General features: G+C 27.3%; 2 protein-coding genes and 1 long non-coding RNA gene across 3 annotated transcripts; all 3 read left to right on the plus strand.

Moving 5' to 3' along the window:
• Positions 1-2,010: 2,010 nt before the first annotated feature.
• Positions 2,011-3,038, plus strand: LOC126555431 (uncharacterized). The gene is made up of 3 exons (XR_007606842.1): positions 2,011-2,161; positions 2,240-2,325; positions 2,710-3,038. It is a non-coding gene; the product is annotated as an uncharacterized LOC126555431 (long non-coding RNA).
• A 1,863-nt stretch (positions 3,039-4,901) lies between these two features.
• Positions 4,902-8,052, plus strand: LOC126555432 (uncharacterized). Its single transcript, XM_050210353.1, has 4 exons — positions 4,902-5,009; positions 5,488-5,657; positions 6,469-7,594; positions 7,972-8,052. Exons 1-4 carry the CDS (start codon positions 4,902-4,904, stop codon positions 8,050-8,052), a joined length of 1,485 nt encoding a protein of 494 aa, XP_050066310.1.
• A 31-nt stretch (positions 8,053-8,083) lies between these two features.
• On the plus strand, positions 8,084-8,791 carry LOC126555429 (zinc finger MYM-type protein 1-like). The gene has a single exon (XM_050210350.1). The coding sequence runs from the start codon at positions 8,084-8,086 to the stop codon at positions 8,789-8,791; it is 708 nt and encodes a 235-aa protein (XP_050066307.1).
• The last annotated feature ends 3,370 nt before the right edge of the window (positions 8,792-12,161 follow it).

Genomic DNA, 12,161 nt, shown 5'->3' on the forward strand with positions numbered 1-12,161 from the left:
TGAAATATAACAAAGGTCTTGTTTACAGAATATTTAATATATAATATTGTAAGACTATTTTTTCCATAACATTATCATAATGTTATAACACTAAGATTATTATAATATAATTGCAAAATATTATTATAATATTATTGTATAATATTCTCAGAATGTGAAAATTGTTGACAAAAAACTTTCTGAGAATATTAAAAGAATATTTAAAAAGATTCAAGAAACTTTATGTTCATCTTTTAAGAATATTTTTATTTTCTAAGTAACATTGCTAGAATATTATTACAACATAATTTTGCTATCTGGGATGGCTTTTATAAAATAAAAGTTTTAAATAATGACTTTTTGGAAAAATGAAAAACTGATCCTAGTGTAGAATCTTTCGGAGAACAAATCGACCTCTATGCAAAATGTTCGTTCGGCCATCGGTTTACCGGAAAAATTGACAATTTCGTAATTCGGAAAATCGCGTTTTCCAGCTGTTTCCCGGGAAAACCGTCATAGATAGGACAAAAATCATAAGAGGTAAAATTGATCCCCGTAGAGTACTTTGTAAGTTTTATAATTTAGATTTTACGAAAACGTGTTTTTTAAGTGGCATATAAACAAAAAGTTCAAAATAATTATTACTTAAAACATTAAACAGACGTATACCATAAGGAAACGTATGGTTATACGAAAAATAACTTTATGTGTTATTCAACTTTTTGCTTCTCAGATTACGGGTGAAATAACGATCGTAGGTACTTCGACCATAGATCCTTTTTGAATTTTCCTACGCTAAAATACCAAAATCTCGAGTTTCATAGTGATCGATCGAAAATTCAAAATCCAAAAATCACGTTACTACGTAATTTTCAAAGTACAAAAAACATACGAAAAATCATAACTCCCGAACAACAAGTCGCATAACGTCGATCTCGGAACCCATCGATTCGGCGCAAAGTCCTCTATAATATTAAATTACAAAAACGGTTTGTTGCGCCCAAATCTTAGTGCCCATGCCAAAAAAACCGAAAAAAATGTAAATTTTGAACTTTTGAAGCCCCAAATTACAGGGAAAAACGGCTTCTACAATCTCGACACAAGACGCCAAATTTGATCACCGACCTTCAAACTACCCAGTTCCCGAGTTTCAGAAACATTGTACAAAAATTAAACATTTTCAAAAATACACCTAGGGGCGGTGTTCAAAGACCCTCGACTTCGGGAATGCGTCTTAGAAGAGCCTAAACCAAAACGTTTGGTGAAGCAATGGTCCCCCTAAGTTGAAACCTGTCCGAAAAATACTAGATTGTCTAGATTACCTACCTATTTGTGTATTTATATTATATTAAAATACAGTATTTGTAATTAAGGTGATTTGTTTTGAATGAAGGAAAACGATTTTTGTTATCCGACAACTTAGATTTACTTTTAAACTTTCAAAGATAAGTAAATAAGAACGTTCGCTGTGGATGAAGGACTTAGTATTTTAACAGAAGCAAGCTGCAAATGGTATTGTGACTAAAATTTGAACCTCTGTACTTGACTATTTTATAGTTTTATGCAGTTATATGTTTATTTTTTTATGCATACATAATAACTTAATTTATGACAAGTCTCAAAACCTTTAACGCTGAACAATAGGTATAGTAATTACAAAATAACAAGGGTAAATACTAAATATTATGTTTTCTATTCAGAATTATTGTGGTCGTCCATTTGCGGACGAGATTAATCACACATAAGAGAACGAGAAATTGTGAACCCAACACTTTATCGGTAGAGAAATTTATGAGGATTCCATTTAAGTGGTCAGTGTAACAAATTTTCCAGTAGTTAAATATATAGCTTTCAAAAAGCATAAAAAAACCAAAAAACAATACAAAATTTGCTTTATCAATTATTATAGATTATAGATTAGTATAACCATGGTTGTATATAGTTTTAGAAGGTTACCATTTCAAATCTTAACCAATATTTGAGGTTATTAATTTATTTTTTATTGTTTTTAATTTCATGATAAAGAAAAAATGATTATTATCAATTTTGATATTTTTGATTTAATTTTTAAGTATTTAAAGTATTTTACATTTTTTTGTTTTGTTTAATTGAATAATAATTTCATTACAGTGTACAGTATACAAATTTCAAATCTAAACAGTTCTCCTTAGATGTGGTTTTTGTAAGTCGTTCATAGTTATTAGTCATCATTTGTGTATTCTGTAGATTTTATTTTATATAACATTGTTATTATTTCTAGGTGCAATGTATAGACAAAGAATTAAAATCATCGCAAAAAACAAGTTAAAATCATGCTATCTACAACAATTACATTACTCAATTCATGTAAGTTTGGTATAGTGTTACAATTTCTTTAATAGGTGTATTATTTATTTTAAGTTTATTTTTTATTTCACATCTAAAGCAACTTAAAAGAAATATGGAAAAGAGTATGGATTGATTACTTGAGAATTTGTAATTATTGACTGTTCAATTTTATAGTAATGTTAAATGTTGATAGAATTAATAATTCATAATATTAAATAGTTTATATATTTATAATATAATTATTGATTTTACTTTTCTCTAAACACATAGACAATTATAAATAGTATAAGTATACTCTATAAGCACACCACTATAATACAATAATAAAATTTGAATAATATTGATTATAGTAACAATTTTCAGAATAATTTTATTAATATTATTTTTTATTATTTTTTTCAGCTTTAGTCAGCAAGATACAATAATTGACATAGGCATTTGTCCAGGACAATAAGGAGATTATTCTGTTTTGAAAAAAGCTTTTTACTAACAAATGTTAAGTTGTAAACTTACACAAGCAAACAAGTCCCATCTCTATTATTCAACAATGTATTCTTCAGTTCATAATTTTTTTATATCATATGGTAATATTTTTTATTTTTTAATGTATATTTTATTTTACTTTTTTGTTTGTGTATAATGGCAAACATAAGCCATAAATAATATATATATTTTTATTTCATCATTATAATTTTTAAAAGATTTATAAAATCACAATTTTATTATTTATACATTTTTTATGTGTGTATCTTATGTAACTATTTACCTTAAACCTAAAATACATAATATAGGTTTAAGCAAGTAAATACAATTTTTAAGTTCTATATATGGTTTATATGCTGATGTATATGACATGATCGTGTATTTCTATAACAGTGCCTTGATGTTATTGGTTTACAAAGGAGAACACATGCACTTATAATCTTTTGTCAATACATAAATTAGCAATAACCAAAATTATGAGTGCTGTGTAACACGGATTCACCAGTGGCATTACAGATATAATTTTTTTTTTTCAATATTCAAGTTTAAATTGTTTTAAAGTGTGGAATGATAACTTCAATATTTTTAGTTATGGATAAAATGTGTGTTACCAATATGAGTTTCATTGAACACTATTCTTTGATATTTTTGATGATTCATGTGTGAGGTCAAAATTAGCCAAGTTCCCAAGTATAGTATCATACAATTTTATTATTTACGTCTTACGACTATGCTTTACACTGGATCAAATTGTTGTTTAAAATTAGTTGAAATTTAAATTTGTTTGTAAATGATTATATACCTTTGGGAAATATTTAATGCAATTTGCAAAATTCTTTCATATAGAAATTATTCATTATATTATCATTCAATATATAAATCATAAGTCATAATCATTTACAGAATCGTGACATAAACATTGATACAGCTGCAGTGCAGATGAGCAAGAAAGCCAAATTAAGATAAAAGTTAGGAAATTCTATAGAATTGATATCATTGGTAAGTATCATTAATTTAATGGGCGCCCGGAGGGGGGGGCAAGACGGGGCATTTGCCCCCCCCTTGGAATTCAAATAGAATATTGAACGTTAACTTTTATTTTGATTTATTAACATTTCATCGATATTTTTACTTTTTAGTGTGTGCTGTGTGGGGTTGTCGATCGTAATAACAATATATGATAAGGCGTACAAAATAATACGTATTACATGAAGCGCGCAAAATTAAATACGTTTAAATTCTGTGAATTGATATTAATCGCCTAGTGTGTAAACCACTAACACGATGTAGAGAAGATAAGGTGACACCGCTCTCGTATCTTTCAATGGTACAATATTGACGCAAAAAATCACGGCAGTTTGGTAGTTCAGAATTTATCACCAGAGTGCGCTACCATTCGCACGAAGGCCGACTTTTATACAAGTCGTAATGGAGATTTACATTTAAATTTTATTTATGTGTATTAATTAATGTTCAAATGTCATTAATGTGCACGCCAACATAATATATTTTATGTTATATTGTATAGATTATTAAAATAAACTAATGTTTTCGAATCATGTACCAATTATTATGTAAAAATTGTAATAATATTATATGGTATGTACTATGTAGCCATATCGTACAAATTTATTGATTTAAATAAAATGCATATTTATTTTATGATATTTATATGTTTATTTATTCATTGAAACATGTATGTACAAAAATGGAATTAGTAATATCTACTTACAATAAGTATAAAGAAGAGTTTTAACCGTTAATAAAAGCTCAAAATATATACTACTACCTACCTACTGACCAAAGTACACCCAAATAAAAATCATAATTATAGGTACCTATATGATATTGATATATAATAACAAAAAAAAAATTAAATATTAAGCATGATGTATATAAAATATAATATTTACAATAGAGAATAGAATAAATTATCAGTTAAAATAATAATATAAACCTAATATAAGTAATTGATAATATTCTATTTTTAATTTTAATTTACATAATTGTTTGTATTTACACAAGTCTTAAGAGTTAAGACTCCCTTAATGGTCTGTGCCCTGTAGATTACTTAATAATATTTTGTATATACTTTCTTATTTTGTTAAAAAATGCCAAACAAATGTTTTGTGCCAGGATGCAAAACTGGCTATGCCAGTTATAACAAAAAGTTAAAAGTAGAAAATAAAAAACCACCTATTTTATTTCGTGCACCAAAGGTGAGTCATAATTTTTAATTACCTACTATAGAGATTTATTTGAGGGAAACATTTGTATAATTTTCTTTACCACCTAAGTACCTCTAAAAGGGCATTATTAATGATACATATTTGTATGTGTTTAATAAAGTAAACTATTTATACAATTTTAATAAATTATAATCTCAGATCAAAATATAACTCAATCGCAAACGAAACCTAATTTTGTTCTATTAAAATATGAAGTAAATATAATTGTATAATTATATAATATAAATATCCTGAATTCTCTATATTATAAAATAGATAAATTCTGACCTAAAAAAAAAAGTGTACACTGTGCACTATGGACTAAAAATAACTAAGTTGATTTTATACATAATTTTTTACAAAGCACCATAGTTAAAATAGTAAAAAAGATAAATGATTAATATATAGAAATGAAAATCATCATAAAAAAATTACATTGAAGTTATAAAAATATTTAATTTTACTTTAGAATAATCAATCTCTGGAAGTTTGGAACAAACATATTCCCCGTGATGATAAATTATTAAGTGAAAAAGATTATGTTTGTGAATTACACTTTGAGGCCACTAGTATTATTAAATATGATGAGTTCAATATTACTGAAGGAGTTGTAGAAAAACTAGAAAGGACTACTCCAATGTAAAAACAAATGCAGTTCCTACAATTTTTCCGGGTCTTCCGAAATATTTAACTACAACAATAAAAAAACGTCCAGCACCAAAATCACGTTTGATAAATCCTATAAAAAAAAAAAAGATTGATGAAAATATTGTGTTAGATTATGAAGAGAAATGTGAAACAGAATATAACATTAGAATTCTGCACCAAGATGCTAATCGAGAAAAAAATAAAAGACAAAAAAATTTAGCGAAGCAGTCGAAACTCATATAACTGTACATAAAGTTGTTAAAATAAAATACTTATATAATAAAACTTTCTTAATTTAAACTATTTTAAATGTTACCTAATTGAATAGAATGATTACTTAAAAATAATTCTTATGTGGTCAATATTTTAAATTTGAAGTAATAGTATCAAACACGACAAAAATGTATATAATTTTTGAAATTTTACGTTAAAAACAATGTATTCACAATATGAAAACCGGCCTTCGGGTGAATGGTGGCGCTACCTACCACACTGCCGAGAAAATTTGCGACCGGAATATGTACAAGTGGTGTCACCTTATCTTCTCTACATCGTGACCACTAATGACGACCGACGCACCACGCACACATACGAACACGACGTCTGTCAGATAACTGAGCTAACTAAAAATAAATCGATTGTACGATATCACATTGGGAATTATTGTAATAATTATTAAATGAAATTATTTGTCAACGCGCCGTCTACTGAGAAACACGGACTACGCTGAATTACGTACGTATAAATTGTATTAAGCATATTTAATATTTTGTTTTATTGTTAATATTATTATGGACATCAGAAATTTTTTTAAAAAACCCAAGCTTTGTGGTTCTATTAATGAAGAATCTACTGTCTCTATTGATATAAATAATAGTACAGTCAATATGGAGTCGTCGGAATCGTGTGTAGTTGAACGCGCTTCAGTTACCATGAATACAACAAATAACCATGGTCATATAATCTTAACCTATGAAAAAGATATTGGAAATTTTTTGAACGTCAAAAATATTGACGATTGTTTAAAACATGAACTTTTACGTAATCCTTGGGTACCGAATTCTACTTATGACTTTAAAAGTGATTTAAAATCAGGAAGAACTCGAGCATTTAGATATCAATGGTTGCACGAAAACGGTTCATGGTTGACATATTCAGCTCTTGAGGGTGTGAAAGGAGCTTTTTGTAGGTTATGTGTGTTGTTCAAGCCATCAATTCATAGAGGCGTACAAGGTGGATTTATAATAAAACCATTTACTAAGTATAAGGATTTTCATGCATCTTCTAAAATACATTTGTCTTCAAATTGGCACATTGAATCAATGTCAAAAGCAAAAGATTTTATGGATATTATGAATGGTAAAAAAATTAATGTTATTGAACAAGTAAATTCTGGATTTCATAAAGAAATAGAAACTAATAGGCTAAAATTAAAACCTATTATATCAACTATTTTGTTTTGCGGAACTCACGACCTTCCCTTACGAGGGAAAAAATCAGATTCTGGTGTTTTTCAAGATCTTTTGAATTTTCGTATTGAATCTGGCGATGAGATACTGAAAGATCATTTTTTAACTAATGTGGGAAATGCTAAATATTCGTCCCATAGAACCCAAAATGAATTAATTACATTGTGTGGACAAATATTAAAAGAAGAAATAGTATGTGAAGCTAATGCCGCGAATGCGTTTTCCATTATTGCTGACGAATCCGCAGATATTTCTGGTGTTGAGCAGCTAACAATTGTAATTAGATTTTTAGACAAACAGTCAAAGATTCGAGAAGAATTCCTTGGCTTTTTACCATTAGATAAATTAGACGCAGAATCAGTTGCTACTAAAATTTTATCATTTATGGAAGATAGTGGCCTTAATTTAAGTAAATTTTGTGGACAAGGTTATGACGGTTGTGCTACAATGGCTGGCAAAGTAGGCGGCGTTGCTAAATTAATTCGTGACCGATATAATAAAGCTTTATATTTCCATTGTGCTAGTCACCGATTAAATTTAGTAATTAACGATCTAAACAAAATTATGGTTATTCGTAATACTATTGGCACAATAAAAGAAATTATAAAATTTTATCGCGAAAGTACCCTTCGAAGAAATCTTATACCTAATATACCACTTTTTTGCGAAACACGCTGGTCTTCAAAGTATAAGAGTATTAGGCTATTTTCTGAAAATTTTATTACTATAATTCAATGTCTTCAATCTTTGTCTATTAATGGTCTTATTAATTCGAATACAAGACAACGTGCACTATGTCTATACTCTTCAACCTCAAATTTTTCATTTATAATTAGTATGAAAATAATCTCAAAATACAGCGCTATCCTAGAACCGGTTACAAATATTTTACAAGGTGTATCAATGGAGCTTTATAAAGTTCGGGAACATGTAGAGGAATTGTTAAAAATGTTAGAAGACAATAGAACAAATGCAAATGAAATCTTTGATTTATTGTTTACTGATGCCAAATCTATAGCAGATGATTTTGAAATCACTATTACTTGTCCCAGAATAACTGGAAAACAATCAAACAGAAACAATTATTCTTATGAATCTCCCAAAGACTATTATCGAGTATCAATTTTTATACCTTATCTAGATTCAATAATTCAGTGTATTAAAGAAAGATTTGAAAAAAGTAATGGTGTTGCTTTTTCACTACAACACCTTCATCCAGCATTATTTATAAAAATGAAAAAACAAGAGTACACTGACAGCATAACTAATATTTATAATTTTTATAAAATTGAAAATCTGTTAGCTGAAAGTGAAAGTTGGTATAGTTTATGGCAAAAAAAAGACTGCCAAAGTATGGACATAATAGATTTACTAGAACATAGCAAAATATTTTTCCCTGGCATTACAATTGCATTAGAAATTTTTCTGTCTTTGCCAGCTACAAGTTGTGCAGCCGAAAGATCATTTAGCACTTTACGAAGGGTTAAAACTTGGCTTCGGTCTACGACGGGCGAAGACCGATTAAATGGCCTATGTATGTTAAGTGTCCATCGAGAAAGAGTTGATACAAGAAAAGAGAAATTAATTGAACAGTTAATAACAAGGTTTGCAATGGAACAACCACGAAGACTTCAGTTTTTATTTAATAAAGAATAAATACCATATAATTCCAACACATTTTTTAGGTTGTAAGGAATATATTTTTTAATGTTATTTTTGGTGTTGGATTTCATATAATTCTAACACATTTTGTAGTTTACAAGGAATACAATTTTTTTAATGTATTTTTTTGTGTTTTATTTCATTATGCCCCTCCCTGATAAATTTCCTGCGGGCGCCCATGATTAATTACTTTACTAATTAATTTGTTTTGTTACATTCAATTTTTGTAATGCCCCACGCTGCATTATGCCAGCAGGGCCTCAAATCTATCAAAAGTCTACTAAAAATACTGAGCTCGTAATTGAAATTTTCCATATAACTTACTTTACTAACTACTTACTGTCTATGACGGGTTTCTCGGTAAACCGTTGGCCGAACGAATATTTTGCATAGAGGTCGATTTGTTCTCTGAGGGATTCTACACTAGGATCAGTTTTTCATTTTTCCAAAAAGGTCAGATAGCCTGATTATATTAATTAAGTCTGTTAGCTGTTATGTTCATTAATATTTTTGAAATAAAACCAAGACACAGATTACAAATTTTAAAAAAACTTGTTGTTTATTTATAATTTTTTATAAATATCTTAAGTTCAAATATGACAATATTTATCAAAACCTTAAAAATGTTCAAATTGATTATAATAAAAAAATATGTATAAATAGTTTAATTTTTATATCATAAGATTGAAAAATTGAAACAAGAATTCTCATCAATACATTGATTATTTTAGTTGGCTATCCATATGGGCCACAGCATGTTTTGTAAGCTTTTCATTGATGTGTTTAAAAGTTTAATGATTTGTATTTATAAACCTTATCTTATACCATATTATGTGTCAGTTCACCTGTAAAATGTTAGGGGTTATAAAGCCCTTCAGAAGCAAAAAGTATGTGATTCACATTCATACTGTTATCTAAAAATACTTAAACACGGTTTTTTTATGGCCATTCACTTTTAATATTAATAAAAATAACATTATTTTTTAATTTCCAAATCATATTTTAAAAACAATGTAATAGGTATGTTACCTTCTTAATAATACAATTTTTCTCTTAATAATTGAGCCAAAAAATGGTTTTCTCTAAAACATAATTAACAAGATACCTATAGTGAGATATAACAATGTGATGTTAGGAAGCAACAAGTAAAATTATTGTTTATTAATATAGTTGAACAAACATATCTTTATTACTGCTTCAGATGCCCTCGCTGGATATATGCGGTATTTGCGATTCATAACATCAGATAATGAAATAAAAATATTTGAGAATTTTTCAGTTTCTTCACTGTTTGAATTCTTCAACGCATTGATGTTTTCTGTAAAATCTATAAAAAGTAATACATTTATTTTAAATAACATTATGTGTAGTAAGTTGATCTTAAGGTTATTATCTAAAATATTATTTATTTCTTAACTTCTTCAACAGTTTCATGGGGAAAATGGTAAGCACTGCGTATCCCAGCAATAAAATGTTAACACGCACCCTATCAAACACCAACCTTAGTATCACAGTCATTCACAGATATGATAAAATATCTAATTAACATAATTATTTGTTTTGTTACATTTACATAATATTAACAACTGTTAAAATAATTCATTAATAATTATTCACTTTACATAAACTGAAGCTATTTCAGTTAGAACACATAGGTAGTAGCCTACTAGTAGGTACATAATTTAGGTAATAAAAATAGAGATTAATTATTAATCTTATTTTCAGTATCTTCCACAGTTAATAATTCTTGAATTATTAATAAGAAAAAGTTTTAAGTTATTTGATATGCTTTATAAATATTTGATTTAACAACATTGCACATTCTTCCAGCCATAACTGCCATGCAATTTTCAGACATATTTAATTTTCCTAAACAGAATAACTGTATAGTTATTAAAATATTCATCAAAATATGTGTAACTGTTTAATAAAAAAGACAAAGTTATGGTTAAGTTAAGTATTGCAATTTGCAAGATGTGTCATCAAAATAGCTATCAAACCAATGACTATCACAACAAGATCCATGGTTTTTACTGCATTCAATATATTTGGAAGATTTTTGTAAGCAGCAGCATTCAGTATTTTCAAATCTGTAATTATAGAAAATTAGAATATTTTAAACATTGTCAATCTGCAGAATTCTGTTCAAGTAATGGTAACCAAAAGCACTGGTATTTAATTTGGATAGTGGCAACAGAAAAACTAAGTGATCAGTGATAGTTTTAAAATAATACATCATGATCTTTATTAATCAATATAAAATAACAATAATAATATTAATTTATTTATTTCCCAACTATAGTTTAACAATTTATAAGATAAACAAAATTAAATTGCAGTTGTTAGACACTTCTAAGCCATTGGCTGTGTTCATAAAAATATTAAAAGTCTAAACAATATAATAACAACAATAATTAATATATATAATAATGTTGGTTAATACATATTAAAGAATATAAGTAAAAAGATAATGAGCAACAGAGCATGAAAAATAGTTTTTGATTTAAAATAATAGAATGACAATATATTAATGTTTAATGTAGTTGGATAAACTTATGCTAAGCTAATTATATTAATAATAATAGTTTTTTTAAGATGATGAAAATTATAAAAGCTATGAGGGTTAATTTTAAATTTAATAACACCTAATGGAAATTGGAAGTGTGTTATTTGTAACATGTAAAGTATTATATTATTTACATTGTAAAAATAAGGAAATTATTTACTTTATAAGTATAATGATATATATTAAGCTGTTAATGTACAAAATACAAATAAATAATTATGTTGAAATTGTTTTACAAAACGTGGTATTTGAGTCCATAGTTACGTAAATGTATTACTTCCTAGTCGAAAAACTTATTAATTAGGAGTGCACATGCTATTAAGAAATATTTAATATCTAATAAACAATAAGAATAAAAAGATATATTACAAACAATAATTCATCTAAGAACATATTATTAAGGTAAAAATTAAAAAATATAAGTTTTACTTACGTTAAGATAAACCAAATACCAACTTCCAAATAAAAGCGACAAACGTAAAATGACCGTTAAAGTTATTATAGACGGTTATTTGCTATTTGAAATTTTAACGGACGAATAAATAATGTATCCGGTGCTGGGGACCAGGCTGAGGAACTCTAATACTCAAAAATCTCAAAAATCGTAGTGGAACTGTTTTCAATGTCGAATGGTTGGTAATACGAGCGTCTGGAGACAGCACCCTCGGAGCAGTTTTTCTTATCACAATACCATTATCACATAACCAACCAAGATACCGGTTACAATGTTTAATACCATTCCTTTGGTTAATACTTTATCAGTATAATTGATATTAAATTTAAATTATTATTTATTAC

This window comes from Aphis gossypii, unplaced genomic scaffold (genome assembly GCF_020184175.1).
Source record: "Aphis gossypii isolate Hap1 unplaced genomic scaffold, ASM2018417v2 Contig00845, whole genome shotgun sequence".
NCBI lineage: Eukaryota > Metazoa > Arthropoda > Insecta > Hemiptera > Aphididae > Aphis > Aphis gossypii.